We start from the raw sequence: 17,394 nt of genomic DNA, 5'->3' as shown, positions 1-17,394 counted from the left end.
TCCCTAGGAATGCTATCCCTTAAAAAGCCTGCTTGCAAGATTGTCCTTTGGCCTGCAACAATTCCTGGGGCACTTGTATTTGGAGATCATTCCCACAGTTCCCTCACTGAAAAGGTGGCTCACTGAGCTTCTGTTGTTTTGTACAATGATGTGGTTTATGCTGAACATCTGTTTTCCCTCTAGAGCATGGAATCTTGGCACATGCTATACAGAGGGTGCTCCGATGACTAGCCTTCAATAACATAAGTCTTGGGCACTGAGTCCGTAATGAATGTCCCTGGCAGTCCACACTGCCTGTGTGCTGTTATAGCGCATGCTGGAGGAACTAAGCACATTCTTTTGTGACTCCATAGAGAGAGGACTGTTTGAAGCTCAGCTCTGGTTCCCTCTGGACTTCATCCCTGTCCTTTCCTTTTGTAGATTTGGCTATGTGTTCTTTCATTGTAATAAACCATGGTTGTAAGTAGTATGATTGTATTCTGAGTACCAGCAAACCATTAAACCTGTAAGTGGTCTTAAAGACCCTTGACACAATGCATATGAAAGATCATTGTGCAGCTATTAAAGAATGGGTGTGATGAATATTGGTGGACCTAGAGGACTTTGTTAAGTAGTACTAAAGTAGAAAAGCGTGGTGCATGAAAACAGACAGGGCATGATCCCATTTTTGTACATCAACCACCAAGCCCAGCCTAAACTCTGCATATGTATAAATCTATCTTTATATAACTCTGGAGAAGAAAAGGAGGGATAGTGGGTAGCAAAAAACAACAGACATAGTAAAATAGAGGAGGTGAAACTTTAAAAATTCCTAGATGTTACCATCAAAGGGAAAGATTGACTATATACAAAGATAAGAACCAGATGGTAGCAGGCATGAAGGAAAATGGGCAAGGAAGGAAAATGGGATGAGGATAAGATAATGGGCAACTAAGTTTTAGATTTCTGCTACTTTGAAACAGCATCTGTAATACATTTAAAAATTTTAATTACAAAAATTACACACCCAGTGTTCCAATAATTTATCAACACAAAATTAAACTAGTCAGAAATTCACATTTCTCCCAGTGCCACTTACATCTTCATGACCATAAGTGCAGGCCAGGTGGAGTGGGGTGTTGCCATTATTGTCCTGCACCTCAGCGTTGGCCTTGTAGTGCAGCAGCAGCAGCTTGCAGAGGAGAGAAGACAGCAGGTGAGCCCTAGCAGGAAGTGTATTCTTGAGGCTTACAGGGGGAGGTCATTTGTTCCCATCTTAAATCTTAGTTATTTTTACAGGTTGAGCATTCCTAATCTCAAAATGTGAAATCCAAAATACTCCAAAAGTCTGAAACTTTTCTTTCTTTCCTTCTTATGTGTTTGTGTGGGTGTGCGTGTGCACGTGCATGTGTGTGGTACTAGGAATGGAACCCAGGGCCTTGCACATGCTACACAAGGGTTTTACCTCTGAACCGCATCCCCAGCCCCCCAAATCTGAAACTTTCTGAGCACTAACATCACAAGCAAAAAGTTCCCCACTTTACCTCAAGCAATAAGTCACAATCAAAATGTAGACACAGTTAAAATAGTGTATAAAACTACTCTTAGGCTATGTATGTAAGGGATATAAGAAACCTGAATGAATTTTGTGTCTGGACTTGGATCCCACTCCCAAAATATCTCATTAGGAATGTGCCAATATTACAAAATCCAAAAATATCTGAATTCCAAAACATTTTGAAGCATTTAAGATAAGGGATACTCAAACTGTACTCCTATTAAAATGTTACCACCACTCTCATTTTTCCTGTCCAAAAGTTTAGAGAGACTAAAAAAAAAAAAAGTCTACAGTCCCACCCTTCTCTCAGCAGATGACCAGGAAGCTTCATATCCCAACCTAAGGATTTTGTGGAGAAACCCTGGGCAGGCGCCATAGCCTCCTAGTACCAACCACACTGCGGCAGCAGCGCCTACGCAGAATGGAGAAGGCGTGGTGCTGGGAGAGACCGGGGTGCAGCACAGCCAGCAGGACCATAAAGCCCCCATGCAGAGCTGAGCTCCTCTGAGCACTGTGAAGGCACCGCTGCTCACCGTCACACTCTGATAGCCCTTCTGACATGCCAGATGAAGAGGAGTGGACCCGTGATAGTCCGTGGCGTTCACCATGGCACCCTTGGAAACCAGGAGGTCGATGAGAGACGCCTGCCCTACAGAACAGAGGGACTTCAGAGTGGAGAAGGAAAGAGAAGACCTTTCCATGTCTAACATGAAACTCCAGCACCACCTCGTCTTCCTGTGCCCTGGCAGGAGACACCAGGAGACCTGTTTCTTGCCTGAGAGGAGCCAAAGCTAATGTCGTCGGGCTGTGCAGACTCAGAATACTTTGGTGACTCAGATCAGGTCTACCACTCGGTAATAAAAGGCAATGGAAAAAAGTCTTTGGTATCAACAGAAGAGTGCATGGTTCATCAATTTATAGGGTGAAATACTTTGAAACCATTCAAAATACTGACAAGGAGAAATGTTCCGACACATTGCCAAGTGAAAAACAACACAATCCGGAACAGCATGAGCCCCCACAAAACCAACATTTTATATACACATACATGCAAGCATGCAGACATTTCAGATACTAATGAATCAAAATTATCTCAGGGAGACAGAAGGATGGCGGATAACCCTGGAGGAGTCTGTGTCTTCTACCTTGAATGTACACTTTTAAAGACAACACAAAAACAACTTTTTTTGAGACAGTGTCTTGTTGTGTTGCTCAGGCTGGCCTTGAGGCAGGCAATCCTCCTGCCTCAGCCTCCCAATAAGTTGGGATTATAGACACATGCTATCAGGACTGGCTCAAATTTACTTTTTAAAAGCAGGGTTACAAGAACTCAAACTGACAATCAAAGACCATTCTCATAGCTAGGATGCCAGTCCTTCCTTATTGGCCAGCAGGCCCAGGCAGTATCTGAAGTTTCTCCACATAGTGAGAACCATATGCAAGTGCCCATCTAGCCCAGAAGTCGGCCTGGGGCCATTTTCTCTTTCCTGCCCTTGTGTGCTGGCCCCACAGTACAACCCCTTCCACCACCCCTATCAGCCAGGCCTGGGCTGGGATCACATTTCTGTGCCACCCCCTTCCCTCAATAACCCACAGGAGCCAGCCCAAGACCACATACCACAGAGAGCAGCCACATGAAGAGGTGTATGACCCCTGTCATCTCTGGAGAAAGGAGTGACAACTGAGGGATCATTCAGCCTCCTAAAATAGAAGAAGACACAGAAAAACACCATGAAATGGCCTGGTACAGCCTCTTCTGGACCAGGCCGGACATGCCAGGGACCTGGGGCTGCAAGAGAGATCACAGAATGTGACCCAAGATGGGTCTCTTCGATACTGTCCCAGGGATCAAACAGCCCTTGCTCAGACTCCTGTAGTGTGAGGACCTGAGGCCCAGAGTTCTAGGGTCCCCTCCCCATCAATCCTTCAGGCCTCAAAAGCCTGCAAGACAGCCTGTTGAGGATAATGGGAAACCAAACATGTTACAAGGGAAAAGTAACATTCTCCCCCATCCTGAAACCCCCTTTCTGAGGCTGGGACAGGCCCTACTGCAGCCTGCCCTGGTATCTGGCCCAGCAGCATGCAGGTATTTTTATAACCTCTATTCCACCCAATTCTCCAGAGAGACACAGGTCACTGCCCACACCTGACAAGAGGTAGCTCAGGTACAGTGAGAATAAGGCCACATTCACAATCCCATGGGAAATACTCCCCCAGTCTCGGGTCTCCTGTTCCCTGACAGGCAAGCCTCACCAGCACCCTCTTACCCAGAGATAAGCTTCTCACAATCATCACAGAAGCACAGTGGGTGACACATCTTTTGGACGGCATCTTTGTCATGGTCTTCTTGGCTGAGAAGCCTTTCCACTTCTTTCTGGTTACCTGATGCAATGTGCTAAAGAGCAACATCCCAGATAATGTCAACATTAAGGAATCATTCCTTTCTGAAGGCATGAATTTTTTGAGTCTTGACAGAAACGTACATATATGTGTTTATGGCTAAAATGACCCATTCCCTGGGATGTGCTTCAAGATCACTGGGGCAGATGGGGAAAGTGAGGAGGGTGGAGATGAAACAAGATTGGGTGGTTTGCTCATTAACGCTATTTTCTTTAGAAATTTCCCATAATTAAAAAACAAGTATGACAAAATTCCAGAAGCACGGGGAAGGGGAGGGTGTAACACATCTCTGAGCCTCAGTGTGGATTTTGACACCTCACTAGAAAAGCCTCATTCCTATTTCTCTTATATTTGAATATAGCCTCAGCTTGGAGAAAATTATCAGGAGGCCCCATCAACCTGCAGGGCTCAGCCTGTGAATCCCTGGATGTGCTCCCTCCATGGAACTCACTGTGGCACCAGGTAGCCGAGAAGCATTAGCAGGCACCCTGAGGAGGTATACCCTCACCCAGCCTTCAGCAGCTACCCAGAGGGCACCCATCAGCCCCACAGGGATCATTCAGCATCAGAGTAGGGAGCTGCCTCTATGTGCCCACCATCAAACCATCAGAAACCAGATGGGTTCCCAGCCTGGGGTGTGTTCACATGAACACCTGGTATATAAGCACCTTGAACCAGGAGAGGCAGTGGCTCTGAGAGGGCTACCAGAGAAGGCGCCACTGAGCCAGTCTTAAGGAACAAGCAGAACTTGGACAAACTGAGAGAGGGGGACTTCCCAGGCAGCGGGTTCTAAGGCCCAGGCCTTCAGTGATCTGTGCAATGAGGCCACAAATCTGCACACACTGGAGGGGATGGGAGACGGGCTAATTCAGAATTTAAAACCTCGGCATTCCTATCACCCACCCTGACTGGCACAAAGTGTACTTCAGAGTTTGCACAGATCACCTGGTGGGTTTTATAGACATTGAAAGATGGGCATTCCTTTGCCTTCTGTAGGCAAAGACGTCTTAGGTCTTACCTTAAATAGGCAGTCAATGGGAGTTGAGGTCATCTGAGAGAGTAAGCTCATCCTCTGCTTAAGGAACAGCCTGTCACCAAATCCCTCAGACTCCTGCAAGAGACACCAAACCACCTGTTACCATGTATCACAGGACATTGATGAGGACCCTCCCTCAGAGAGAGACCAGCCACCATCCTTAACATTCATCACAGAGCAGCAACAGCAGATCTCTTCTCCTGCACCTGGATCTGCTCACCAGGAGAGAGCAGACTGTCCTCCAGCAGACAGCAGGGCCACCTGGAAGTGGTGGCTCTGAGGACTGCTGCCTGTTGCGGGAAAGCAGCACACTGGTGACGTGGGTGTGGAATTTGTCATCTCTGCATGCGGAATGTAGCACACACACACACACCATCATCCTCCAGATGGAAACTGGGGTTGTCCTGCTCTCCTCCCCCTTAAAACTTGTCCTAACACCTGCATGGGCCTTTTCCTTGCCATTTTAACCAGCACCTCAGACAGGAAAACCATCTGACTGGTTGGTCTCTACTTTCAATGCCAATCAGCAAGAGAAGGAAGGGCCTTGCTTTAAAAACAGGAGACTATACAGTCACAGGCTAAAGTCCTGGAAGACACTGGGGAAGTTCCTGACAGATGGATTCTCTCATCTCCCGTTGCTTTTTGCGTTTCAAGGATCCACCCAATTCATAAACCCAGATCTTCCTATTGCAGGTAATGTTTACCTAGGTACAAAAATCTAGAAATTTGTCCTTTATGAAATCATTTATAGCAAAATAACTCCATGCTCACTTGAGCACCTGTGACTAAATTATCTAATGACATATTCATTTCCTGAAAAAGAGTCTTGATAAAGCAAAGGAAAATTTTTTTTTTCCAGCCAGGTGCTGCTGGAAGAAATCACCAAACCCTGCCAAAATTTCAGGATGAGGCACTCTCTCTCTCTCTCTCTCTCTCTCTCTTTATGTCCCGCTAAGTTCTGACCTGGCTACAGACCAAGTCACTGGCACCTCAGGGGATGGACCACTTCTGGGGTCCTCCATCAAGCCAGGGCCTCACACTGGCCCTGAAGAAGAGTTAAGTTGACAAATGCACATCATCACCTCAGAATAAGCCACTTCCGCCTCCAGCTGCCATGTGCTATATAAAGCCTCCCAACAATCTGCTTTGAGCAGTGACTTATAGTTGAGCAGCTTAGGCCAGAGAAACATCAAAGACATTGCTGTGCAGGTCACTCCAGGGCTCTTTCCCTGGCTCCAAATAACGACTTGAAGGACAGTGATGAAGGAAGGTAGGTCTTCAAGGACCGAAGCTTCAGGGAAGAAGCAGTGGTTAGAAGAGACAGTGTATCAGCAAAGACTTATTTGGGAAATGGGTGAAGACTGTTTGTTAGAAACCCAGGAAAGAGAGGAAGCCCAGAAGTGCCCAAAGCTGGGGTGAGAAAGAGTACAGATTCTTTCTAGGTTTTCCCCCTGCTTTTTGTTTGACGCATAAAGTAAAACTACAGCCTTAACCAGTATATTTATTTTCAGAAAGCTAAAGTCTTCATTTATAAACATGCTTAAAGAATGTTTATGGTCATCTCAAGTATGATCATACCTTAGGGAGAAAATTTCTGTGCAATCATATCATATAAACAGTTGATAGTAAGACATAATTTGTTTTACTAACATTTAGATTTTAATGCTTTTCAGAAACCATGGCTGTTGTGTGGAGATGCTTATGGGTACCCCCCCGCCCCAGGAAATACCCCAAGACTTTCACTGGCTTCACACATTCCAAAAATGAAACCTCATTGCCTAACAGAAGCTGGTCAGCAGCTAAGGCAGAGGATATTGTTACAGATGGAATCCCGATGCTGGTGTCAAGAAAGACAAGAAAGGCACCATTCCTACTCTGTCAACAAAAAGCCAAGCTCGACAATGGTGAGGAGTATCTCTTAGGCCTGACTCCCTCAACACCCAGGGGACAAGCTCAAAGCAGGCCATGAGGCTGATACACCCCATGCCCCAACATCTAACAGAATAGAATATCCTCCATCCAGGAAGGCAAGACCAGGAGAGGCACTGCAGACAAGATGGGCACACTGGGCTTGCCCACCCAAGCTAAATATTGTCTGGGGATATGCCTACAGGATATGCCACAGAACCAAGAAACAGACACCTTGGATGCAGGGGTGTGGGGAGAGCAAGCAAGGGCATGAGTATCCCTTGATGCTTCAAAATGTACCTTTCAATATCACATTTGATTCCCACAACAATCTATTTATGGATAAATGTGCAGCATTATCCCCAGCTATGTAGATAGGACATTGAACAGAGGCTTAGAGTGACAAGCACAAGAGCCAGACTCAAACCAATAGCACTAGAGGGACCACCTTGAATATAAACACTTGCAACATTTTTTGGAGTAAAAGCAGGTGAGAGAAGCTGCCTGAAGTCAGCTACCTCCTTCCAAGGCCTTCAGGGGTCAACTTCCCTACCTAAACACCACAGAAAGAAATGACCACATTATGGGAGTACCTTCAAGAGGTGGACACCTCCCTTCAAGGGACAAGGATGCTCCCAGCCAGGGAGTAACCTCCCAGACCAATCGCAGGAAAAGAACCAGAAGGCAGGGTTATCACAGAAAAACAATCCAGCACCTGAGGACAGCACGGGTTCCTAAAGCCTCACGGGAAACAATTCAAACCAAGAACTCTTCCTCTCCAACTATGGAAATGAACAGGAAATCTGATTCTGCACACATACGTGCACACAGAGGCACGCATGCACACACAAGCATTCTAGAACGTTAGTGATTTACCCCGAAATACAGAAACAAAGCCAGGCAGAAGGAACAGCTCTTCAGAAGAACCACAGCCACACATCTGAGATGGATGGACATCTCTAGTGATACCAGCACCTGAGTGGGTATCAAATCAGACCCCAGGCAAGGGCAGAAATTAACTCTTCATTGAGCACTATAATGCCATCAGGGTATATGCTGACAAGGACAGCACAATCTCAAATTCTGTTTAAAACACAACCTTTAATACAAAAAGAAAAGCATACACCAAACTTGTCAATAAAAGTCACCCTAGCTGGTAAATTTTTGAGAGTTTTTCAGTTGACTTCACTACAAATTTGTAAACATTATTGGTAAGCAAATATTAGTCTTGTAATCAGAAAAATAAAGCTCTTCTTTAAGGGGAAAAAAACAGTACACAATACAATTTTAATTACATAAAATGTGCATGGATAGGAAAGACTGAAAAACATAGCAAAGTGTTAATGTTGAGTTCAGTGGAACTGCTTTTATCTGAGTGCACCTGTCTAGACAGGCTTATGTTTTCCAGGTGTGTAAACTTGACTCTAACATCAATAGAGAATTAGCATCAAATGGAATATCCGATCCTCAGGACTCTTGGCTTGTAATGCAGAAATCGCTGCATTTTACTGATTTCAACTTTGGGATTTTTCTGAGCATTGTGAGTTTTGCTGGCTGGTGTATAGTCTAACAGGCCAGCAATGCAATCTTGACTTAAGAGTCTCACAGCTCACACAGAAATAGAACCTCCTCCTCTAGTCAAAGCTCACCAACCAACCCAGACAACAATAATAAGGCCACTGAGTCCTAAAATCACTCACATTAATAATCATTTCTTGGCTATCATTGTCATGAAAACCAAATTCACCATTTCTGGCTTCCTTTCCAAACATGTGCTTTTGAAAATGACAGGGATTAATGAAGCAGGATATTAACAATGTGAATCACAATGATAACCTGTAATTTTCACAATTAATTAGAAATTTAATATTCAACATCCTGGGGTAGTTTCCAAGCCTCACAGCCTTCAAACAGCTGAGGCCCCGTTTCTGGGAGACCATGTAAGAATTCTTCTCCTTACAAGAAACCCCAGAATCCCAGCAAAGGTGCATGGTTCACATAGAGAAAGGTCAGGAATGAGATCTTACAGGTGGTTTAACAGAAAGGCTTCCTTGCCGAATATATTCGATTGCAGCCTCGATTGAGGTCAGGCAGTACCCCAATTCATCTTTTGCTGAGCTGCTAAATCTGAAGTTTTTGATGTAACTCAAATTTGCCATCCTAACAAAAAGAAGAAAAAAGTTTTAGTATTGAATACCTAATTAACATTTCTTCCAAAAAAAAAAAAAACACTAGTGGCTTGGGTAACCCATCAAATACCCACAGTAAGTCAAAATTAACTCAGAGAGCTTAGACTGCTGTCCTCTTGATCTCTACTGTGTGTGTGCAATTAGGACAAGTAAATCTGCTTGTTACTTCTCTGAAATAGGCTAGTTTTCACAAAGCTGATTATTATTAACTGAACTGTGGGCTCCCCTGGGAAGATAGAACTGGAGTCAGGTTCCTCTTAGCCACAGACTAGCCACATGTTCCAGAACAAGAAATGCAAGCTCTCTGGGCCTTAGTTTCCCCATTTGTAAATGGAGGGTCAGACACCCCTGCAAGAGGAAGGAAGGAGAGGCACAGCCCTTGGCTCACAAGACATGCACAGTTGTAGCTTTTCCTGGAGATACAATGAAAGTACATGGTACCACTATGCTGCCATTTTCAGAAAGTATTTTTAACAACAACAAAAAAAATGTTACCAATTGGGGATCTCTGTTTTCACAAGCAAATACAATAGGACTGAGAGAAGATCATCAGCACACATAGTCTCCAAGTTCACTGCAAGGGGAAAACATGTTCAAAGTCATCAGGAGACTCAAATGGAAGGACAAGTGTACAATCTCCCTACCACCAGCTAACCCACAAAACCACACTTGAGTAAGATTGTACACTGGGGAGAAAGGGCACAATTTCCTTTACAGTTTGCTGAAGAGATATCTGATTCAAGCAGATAAAAGAATTCACGACATTTTCAGAAAACATGCAAAAGAAAGTGACTCCAAGCCAACCAGGACTTGCCACCTTCCCGGATGAGCAAGGAAGGAAGAGCCCAGGGAAGCAGTGACAGTGGACACAAAAGGAAGACACGCTAGAGTCATCAACAAAAGCCTGAGGCCACTTCCATTTTATACACATGGGGTCTAATGCCCATAGTTAATTTCACTTTATTTTTTGCATTTTGAAAATTTAAGTGATCCATTCATATGTTTTAAAATTCAACCAGTATGAAGGTTGTAGCTCAGTGGTGGGGTACTTGCCTAGCATGAGTTAGGCTCTGGGTTTTATCCTCAGTAATAAATAAGTAGATAGATAAATATTCAAATAGTACAAATGAACAAGCTTGAGTATCCTCCCAGCCCTCCACCCAGTGTCCCGGTCTCCTGCTGCTGCTTCCTGCATATCTTTCCTAGGAACACAGACAGACTAGGAACTCACCATTACACATGTGGATATAGAGCGACCCCTTTCCTTGATGCTGTTGAAGTGTTCCATACACATTCCTATTTATTTCCCTCAAGAAACCGTGGAGATCATCTCTTACCTATACATATGCGTCCGTGAATTTTTTTCTTAGATTCTTTTGTTTTACTTTTTTTTTTTTTTTCTTTTCTGCAGTCCTGGAGATTGAACCCAGGACCTTGAGCATGCTAGGCAAGTGCTCTACCACTGAGCTAACATCCCCAGACCCTGTTTTACTTTTTATACTAGAAAATTTAAAACATATACAAAATGAAGGAGAACACCCCAACAGTCTAATTCCCCACGCACCCATCACCAGCTTGGAGGCCACTGCTTCCCTGTCCCTATTTTCTTACCCTCATCATGCCCAGCAGAGCTCTCCCCAGGGCAGGGGCACTGGAATGCTCTACTGGCCCTCAGCCCCATATCCCTCGGCCAACTTCTTCACCTGGGTGCCTGCTCCCACCCTTTGCCAGACCCTTCCCCAGGCACAAACCTCTCTGGCTAGGAGACTGTGTAATGAGCTGCACCACCTTTCGCAAACAGACCAGCTTCTGTTGTGGGGAGGTGCATCTGTTCAGCTGAGCCAGCTCTCTCTTTGCACGAGGGATATTGAAGCTGTAAAATCATTCAGAGCACGATAACTTCAGACCACAGTGGGAGGCCTTCTTCCTTGCTCTAATAACATATCTCAGGCTACACATTCCTTACAACAAACCACAAGTAATGAGAAATAAAAATAGAGACTGAAGAGCAATGTGACTCAAGTCAGTGGCAGAACAGAATGGCTTTAAGCCCCATTCAGACTGCCAGGTGATAAGACTGCCACCAGAAATTTTGAAATAAAAATTTATAGCCCTAGAGGGAATCAGCCCAAAGGGGGCTGGAGTTTCTATATCAACACTAGACATTTCAGATAGGCAGGCGAGGAGAGACATTCTGCATGCAGAGCCCACTCGGGAGAGTGATGTGCCTGCTTGCAGACCATGGACAGGAAACACACCCCCAGGGTCTGTCCTGCTGAAGCATGCTGGCCTGCAGGTGCAGGAAGGTTCTGCTGAAGTCATCAGTCAACTTCAGCCCTTTATCTTTGGTCACAAATAACTACTCTGCTTTTGGTAGCAACCATGTCAAATCCACCTGCCACCATTGCCACCAAGAGGTCCTGCTTTAGGAGAAGTCAGTGCAGCCTCCGAGGTGGCCAAGCTGAGTGCAGGCCCTTACCTGAATTCAGGTTTCACACCAATATCTTTCTGCTGGAGATCTTGAAGGCTTCTTGTGATTTTGTTAAAGGCAGCATCCTAACAACAGATTTTAACGAAGCTTAAAATTTCTTAAAAAGCATAGAATAAGGCTTCCATCCCAAATGGTGAAAATGACTGTAAACCTACCTCGCTCGCCTCCATGGTCCCCACATACTTAAAGATCAGATCATAAATATCATGATGGATGTACATCTGTGAAATCAACAGGCCCAGTTCAGTGTGTGTGCTGGGCCACAGTAGAGCCCCCAGCCACCGCTACCCTCTCTGCTCACCTCTACTGCCTGCTTCATCAGGTTCATGTGGGCCTCCTGCTTCGCAAGCACTTTCTAGAAGATGAGAGAAGTACAGTTAAAGAGCTTGGATTTGCATGGTGCCAACTGCAATGCTTCCTTCTGGAAGTCCTGCGGCTTACCAGGTGAGAGTCCCTCAGAAGTTGCTGGAGGCATTTTGTGTAGAGCGCATTCACCGAGTCCTGTGCAACACAGAGCAGAGAGAGGCGGCCCCCTTACAATCAGAGGCCGTGACACATAAACCTGAATGAGTGAAGGTTTTCCTGGCATGGAGAAAACCTTCCCAAAATGCACTTCCTGGGTAATATACGATGTTCAGAATAACTACATGATTGATTTTCTTTCCCATTTTTTTTAGGTACATATGTATTAAAAGTAGAAAACAATTCCCTTTAGAGTTACCATGGATGATAACAATACTCATTTTTAGACTTCTCCAAGATTTTCAAGTGTTCTAAGGTGACTTATGCTGCTTTTATAGTTCAGGAGAAACTTTTAAACAAAACTTCCAACAGTGAAGGCAGCACCCAGAGACGTTTCAGAGTAAACTGAGAGGGATCCTGAGGCTCTGAACTGGCCTGAGACAGGGCCTACCAGGCAAAGCCCGACAAAGCTACTAACTATGTGGTGACGGAGGCTCTTTCTTTCACATTCTCGGAATGTTCGGTGGAAAGAGGCGATGTTCCTGTCAAATCTCTCAGAGTGTCTTCCCAAAAATTCTCTCACGTCTTCAATAGTTTTCAGGGTAAAAGAATCTGAGGGTGCTGAAGGCTCTTCTGAAAAAGAGAAAGAAGGTCAGGTTGTCCGAGGTCTTCACTGTTTCCTGATGGGGGAAGTACCACATCCTTTGTCCTGCTCCCACAGGGCCTGGAGGCAAAGGCAGGAATATCCTTATTTCAAGATGCTGTCCAAGAACAGCCCAGTTACAGGACACCCTGAGGTCCAGAGAGCATGGTCCTCTCAAAACCTTTTCCTGGGACAATGTCTGCACTCCCTGAGGCCATGGGCATGATCCATGGGGGCTAGGAAAAGAAACCTGATTCCTGACAGTAAGAGCTTCAGAGCACACTTAACACAAAAATTGTCATCTCAACCTTCTGGAGCAACTAAAATAATAACCATTCTTTAAAACTAATGAGGTCTTGGGCTGGGGTTGTGGCTCGGTGGCATGTGTGAAGCACTGGGTTTGATCCTCAGCACACGTAAAAAATAATGATGATAAATAAATAGACAAAGTTAAAAATAATGAAAATCTCAAAGAGGCACAATGGGGAGGCTGGTGGGTAGTAATGTTATAAGAGCAAATCCTAAAGCTGACTCTCAGAAACAAGGCCAGGGGTATGGCTCTGGGGCGACATTCACAACCCAGGTTTGTCACAAGTACAGTGAGGTTCATGTGAATGGCACTTTCTGGAACTGTATAATACCCAACCTGGTCAACCAGATTCAGCAGCACCTCCTTAGCCAGGGAGGACGTCGATTAAGTTCTAAGGGGAATTTTATAAATAGTAGGTTTCTACTAAGAACTTGAATATTTTCTACGGCATTCAACCTTTTAGCAGCTATACCGTGAAGAAGTTCAACAGCCCCATTTCATCAAGCCAGGAGGAAAGGGCTTTCTCCCAGAATACCTGAACTCTCTCTCTTTTCCAAAGGATGGGCTATACACAGGATGCTGAAACTTTCTTCTTTTTCATTGTAGAAAGTTTCTTCAAAGAGAATGGGCACTGAGAGAAGACAGGCAAAACCAGCTCCTAATTTAATCCTGTTTCCTTGTATAAAGACATCCTGGAACAAGAAAACCATCACTGCTGGCAGCTGACCCCCTCTCAGCCAACCCCACAATACAGCGCTGACCCAGACGCGGCCACCCCACTGCAGTGTCTTGCTCAGGCACGTACACTAACCAGTGAGTGGCAGCAGGGTGAGCAGCTCACTGGCAAGAAGACAGCATCATGCCTCTTAGAGCCACAGGGCTGCTGACCCCGAGCAGGCCTGCCAATAACCCCAACCTCCTCTCCCCACCAGTCTACATGCCTGGGCTGCCAAGTCCCAGGGACCAACCACAGCCTGACCCCAGTGGGAGGGGGTCACGGGGCCTGGCTCCCCTGAACGAGCCAGACTTGGCTGCAAACAAAACTCCCCCTCTCAGCACCTACCTGCCTCCACTGGAAAAAAAGAAAAACACCCACCCACACTGCCATCAGGATAGACCAAAAAGACCACGGGCCACTTGACAGGATATGAAAGAAAGAAAGAAAGAAAGAAAATTCCCCATTCCTACCCAAAATGCCCAACTGTGATCTAATCGTGAGGAAACACCAGATAAGCCCATACTGAGGGATTCTGGAAAAAAAAAAAATGTCATGAAAGACACAGAAATGCTGAGGGGCTTCTCCAGATGAAAAGAAACTAGAAAGGCTAATAACCAAACACAGCGTTTGATCCTGGGTCTTAAAAAGAAAACTGTTTTTCTGTGTGTAAAAGGGCATTATAATGAGCCCAGTGTGTAAGGACCGTGAACTGCAGAACATTCTATCAAGGGTGAGTTTCCAAATGTGATCCCTGCATGGAAGTCAAGTAAGAGTACGGCTGTTGTCAGAAATACACCCTGCACTACCTTGGAGAAAAGGGCGCAGTGTCTACAACATCCTCCCGCAAGGTTGAAAAAAACAGTACTAACAGGAGTATTGGGCAAGACGGCTAAAACAAGTGTGGCATAGATGGGAACAGCCGGCCACCCGGGGAGGGTGTGCGAGGGTTCTATGTACTCAGCTCAAATTTCGGTGGGGTTGAATTTATTTCAAAACAGAGTTTTTTAAAAATAAAATATTCATCCCCTATGTCCAATTTTATAGCCAAGGAACCAAGGGCCTTTCAAGGGTCCTGGGAAGAAAGCTCACTTGGACATAGACCTTGCTCAGAAGGGGCTCAGAGACTCCCAGGAACAGGCAGACGAAGCCACCTGGCTCCTCCGGACCCTCCCAGGGAGTGTCCCCTCACCACGCCTCTTTCCTCCAAGGCTCTACCACAAAGGTGCGGTCCTCCCACCCAACCCAAAGGCTGCTGTGTGTCTCAAAGATGTTGCTTACCACAACAGATGTGAAAGGCCTCAGCAGGATTCCCTTCCCTCCCCCAGCCCCAAATACTGAGTCAACAACCCAAGAAATGAGTACCTTTCCATTTAAGGTCTGAAAATGTCCTTCCACTGGTATCAAAATGTAGGATTCAAACTGACAAGAGGACTGAACACTGCTTGATAGGCTTCCTTTACAGGGCACTAAGACCTGAAAAAAAATAATGACAATAAACACTAGAGAGAGATGCCATTTACAGCTTCTGCAGCACAGCTGGAACCATTACAGGAATCCACTGACAGAGACAACGGCCTCGCTTGCCAAAGTGGCTGCAGTTGCACCAAGCTGAGTTCATTTGTTGTGGAGATGATGGAAGCAGATGCTCCCCACCCAGGAAGAGGCAGGCTAAGGACAACACCAGTCCTTTTCCAAATCCAGACGCAGAGGCTGGTGGGCTTCATTCCCCTCCTGGATGAGTCCCCCAGCTCTGTTCCCTGCACAACCACATGCAGATCTGTGCTTGGCTGACTCACTTTTGAATAGGAATTTCAGACTCAAGTGTACCTAAAAGGAAGATGACCAAAGCAGAGAAGCCCTACAGAGCCACCAAACTCCTATGACAGTCCAGTGGGCTAGGCACCATACCTGGTCATATGCTTCCCAGCCATGGCCCTGAACACAAGACTGGTCCTTGTTCCTTGGTTCCTTCCAACAAAAGTGCCCAGCACACAGGCGTGCTGAGAGAGTTGTGCAGGCCCACAGGACACACTCAGCCCAGGGCTGGCACATAACCCGACCTTGGAGGGCCACTGCTCCTCCAGAATCAGAGGTGTCCTTTCCTTATCTTACTCAGCTCTTAGAGCAGGACACAAGTCCTTGGGTTTAACTTGTGGTCCCCAGAGAGCTGAGGGGCTATCGAGGAAGCCACCAGCAATCAGTCCTGAGTTCACTCCAACATGAGATGGCTGCCAATTAAGGAGCTGATTCCAGCCTGAGGCAGAGATATAAACACCTCCTGGTCCCTCCAAAACTAAAACTTGATGATTCAAATGGGTTAAATTTCAGGGGATGTCACAGAAACATAGAGTAGGAAACTCCAGAGGATGGGCCCTCCACCAAAACAATCATTAAGCTTAGAAAAAAAGCTATCAGAAACAACAATTCTGGAACTCCAGATCCTGATCAGTACACTTAGTATGTGAGAACCCGGCCACCAAAACATTCAAGAGTGGAAACATAATATAAAGGATATCCAAATACCTACAAGCAAGCTTTACCATCTGTGAACCGTGTGCCACAGTCTTGCATTCTCTGTAAGAACAGAGGTTTCTTTTTTAGCAACGTCATCTTAGGTAGACTTGTGTAATCTGAGCTGGGGCTCCCATTTCTTGAGCAATGCTATGTGTCAGGCACTGTGCTGAGTGGTTCAGAGAGCTATCACTTAATAACTGCCTAGGTAGGGTAGTTTCAGCATTATCCCCACTTTACAGATAAGGAAATTGTGGCTTAGGAAAGTTAAGTAACTTGTTCAAGGTCACAGCCAGTGAGTGGCATAGCCATGCTACAGACTCCAGCCACCTCCCTGGAGGCCCCATCCCACTGCCTCCTGGAAGCCTGTGCTGGAAGCACAGCTCAGTGCCCATGAAACTCCATCATCATGGGCTTCTTCAGTTGGTGAGAATGAGCAGCATGGCCATCTCCCCTCAGAGGAACAGGACAATTCCTCACAGCAGAAAAGGGAAGCACTTGCTGATGGGAGAAGGAAATCCTGTATGTGAGGAGACCTTATAAACTCAAAAATTCAAGACTAAGATCCAGATGTGCATTTAACTACCAACCTCAGAAACAGAGCCACGTTAAACACCACTACAGACCACAACTGGCAAAAGGCAGAAGGCAGGAAAGTACGGAATCAACATGACCTGTTTTCTTCTGCAAATGAATGGCAAAGAAAGAAAGGAAAAGGAGGAGAGGGGAAGCTATAATTCTAAAATGCTGAAGACTGTAGTTTCACAAGCCTATACACATGTCAAAATGCGTCGAATTTTACACCATGAGCATACATAGTTCAACACAAGAAAAATTAGGACAAACAAACTTAAAAGACCAATCAGTCTATATAATGTGCAGCTCTCCTTTGGATTATGATTTGAACAAACCAACCATAAAATAAAAGATAGGAAAAAATTGGGGGAAATTGAAGTGACTATTTGATAATACTGAAGAATTATGGAGGATTGTTTGAGCTATGATAATGGCATTAGGGCTATATTTTTTTTAAAAAAGTCATGCTTACTTAAAAATATGTTCCTAAAAATATTTATAGTTGGAAATCATATGTCAGCCTTAAATAAAAGTCTGGGATTTGCTTCAAAATAATCCAGGGTTCAGAAAGAGATGGAATGTGACCGGCCACTAAATTCCCATTTGTTAAAAC

At 45.3% G+C, this 17,394-nt stretch overlaps 1 protein-coding gene across 3 annotated transcripts in view; it reads right to left on the bottom strand.

Moving 5' to 3' along the window:
* The window catches only part of Ankrd27 (ankyrin repeat domain 27), a 53,196-nt gene that overhangs the window by 20,045 nt on the left and 15,757 nt on the right, over positions 1-17,394 (bottom strand). For 2 of the 3 annotated variants that reach the window (XM_046447946.2, XM_046447947.2), the window contains exons 3-17: positions 15,057-15,167; positions 13,512-13,668; positions 12,502-12,656; positions 12,003-12,062; positions 11,863-11,916; positions 11,717-11,782; positions 11,550-11,626; positions 10,822-10,943; positions 9,566-9,644; positions 8,909-9,041; positions 4,956-5,048; positions 3,805-3,932; positions 3,156-3,238; positions 2,071-2,186; positions 1,079-1,171 (exon numbers count right to left, since the gene is read on the bottom strand). In XM_046447946.2, coding sequence (XP_046303902.1) covers positions 1,079-1,171; positions 2,071-2,186; positions 3,156-3,238; positions 3,805-3,932; positions 4,956-5,048; positions 8,909-9,041; positions 9,566-9,644; positions 10,822-10,943; positions 11,550-11,626; positions 11,717-11,782; positions 11,863-11,916; positions 12,003-12,062; positions 12,502-12,656; positions 13,512-13,668; positions 15,057-15,167 — 1,527 coding nt within the window. Of the gene's footprint in view, positions 1-1,078; positions 1,172-2,070; positions 2,187-3,155; positions 3,239-3,804; positions 3,933-4,955; positions 5,049-8,908; positions 9,042-9,565; positions 9,645-10,821; positions 10,944-11,549; positions 11,627-11,716; positions 11,783-11,862; positions 11,917-12,002; positions 12,063-12,501; positions 12,657-13,511; positions 13,669-15,056; positions 15,168-17,394 lie in introns of those variants that run through there. The other variant, XM_058580441.1, reaches the window with a different exon arrangement.

This window comes from Marmota monax, unplaced genomic scaffold (assembly GCF_021218885.2).
Source record: "Marmota monax isolate L192 unplaced genomic scaffold, Marmota_monax_Labrador192_F-V1.1 WCK01_AAM20220418_F8-fsc00101, whole genome shotgun sequence".
NCBI classification, from domain to species: Eukaryota; Metazoa; Chordata; class Mammalia; order Rodentia; family Sciuridae; genus Marmota; species Marmota monax.
The sequence above is the reverse complement of the archived record's forward strand: the minus strand, read 5'-3'. Positions and strand labels throughout refer to the sequence as shown.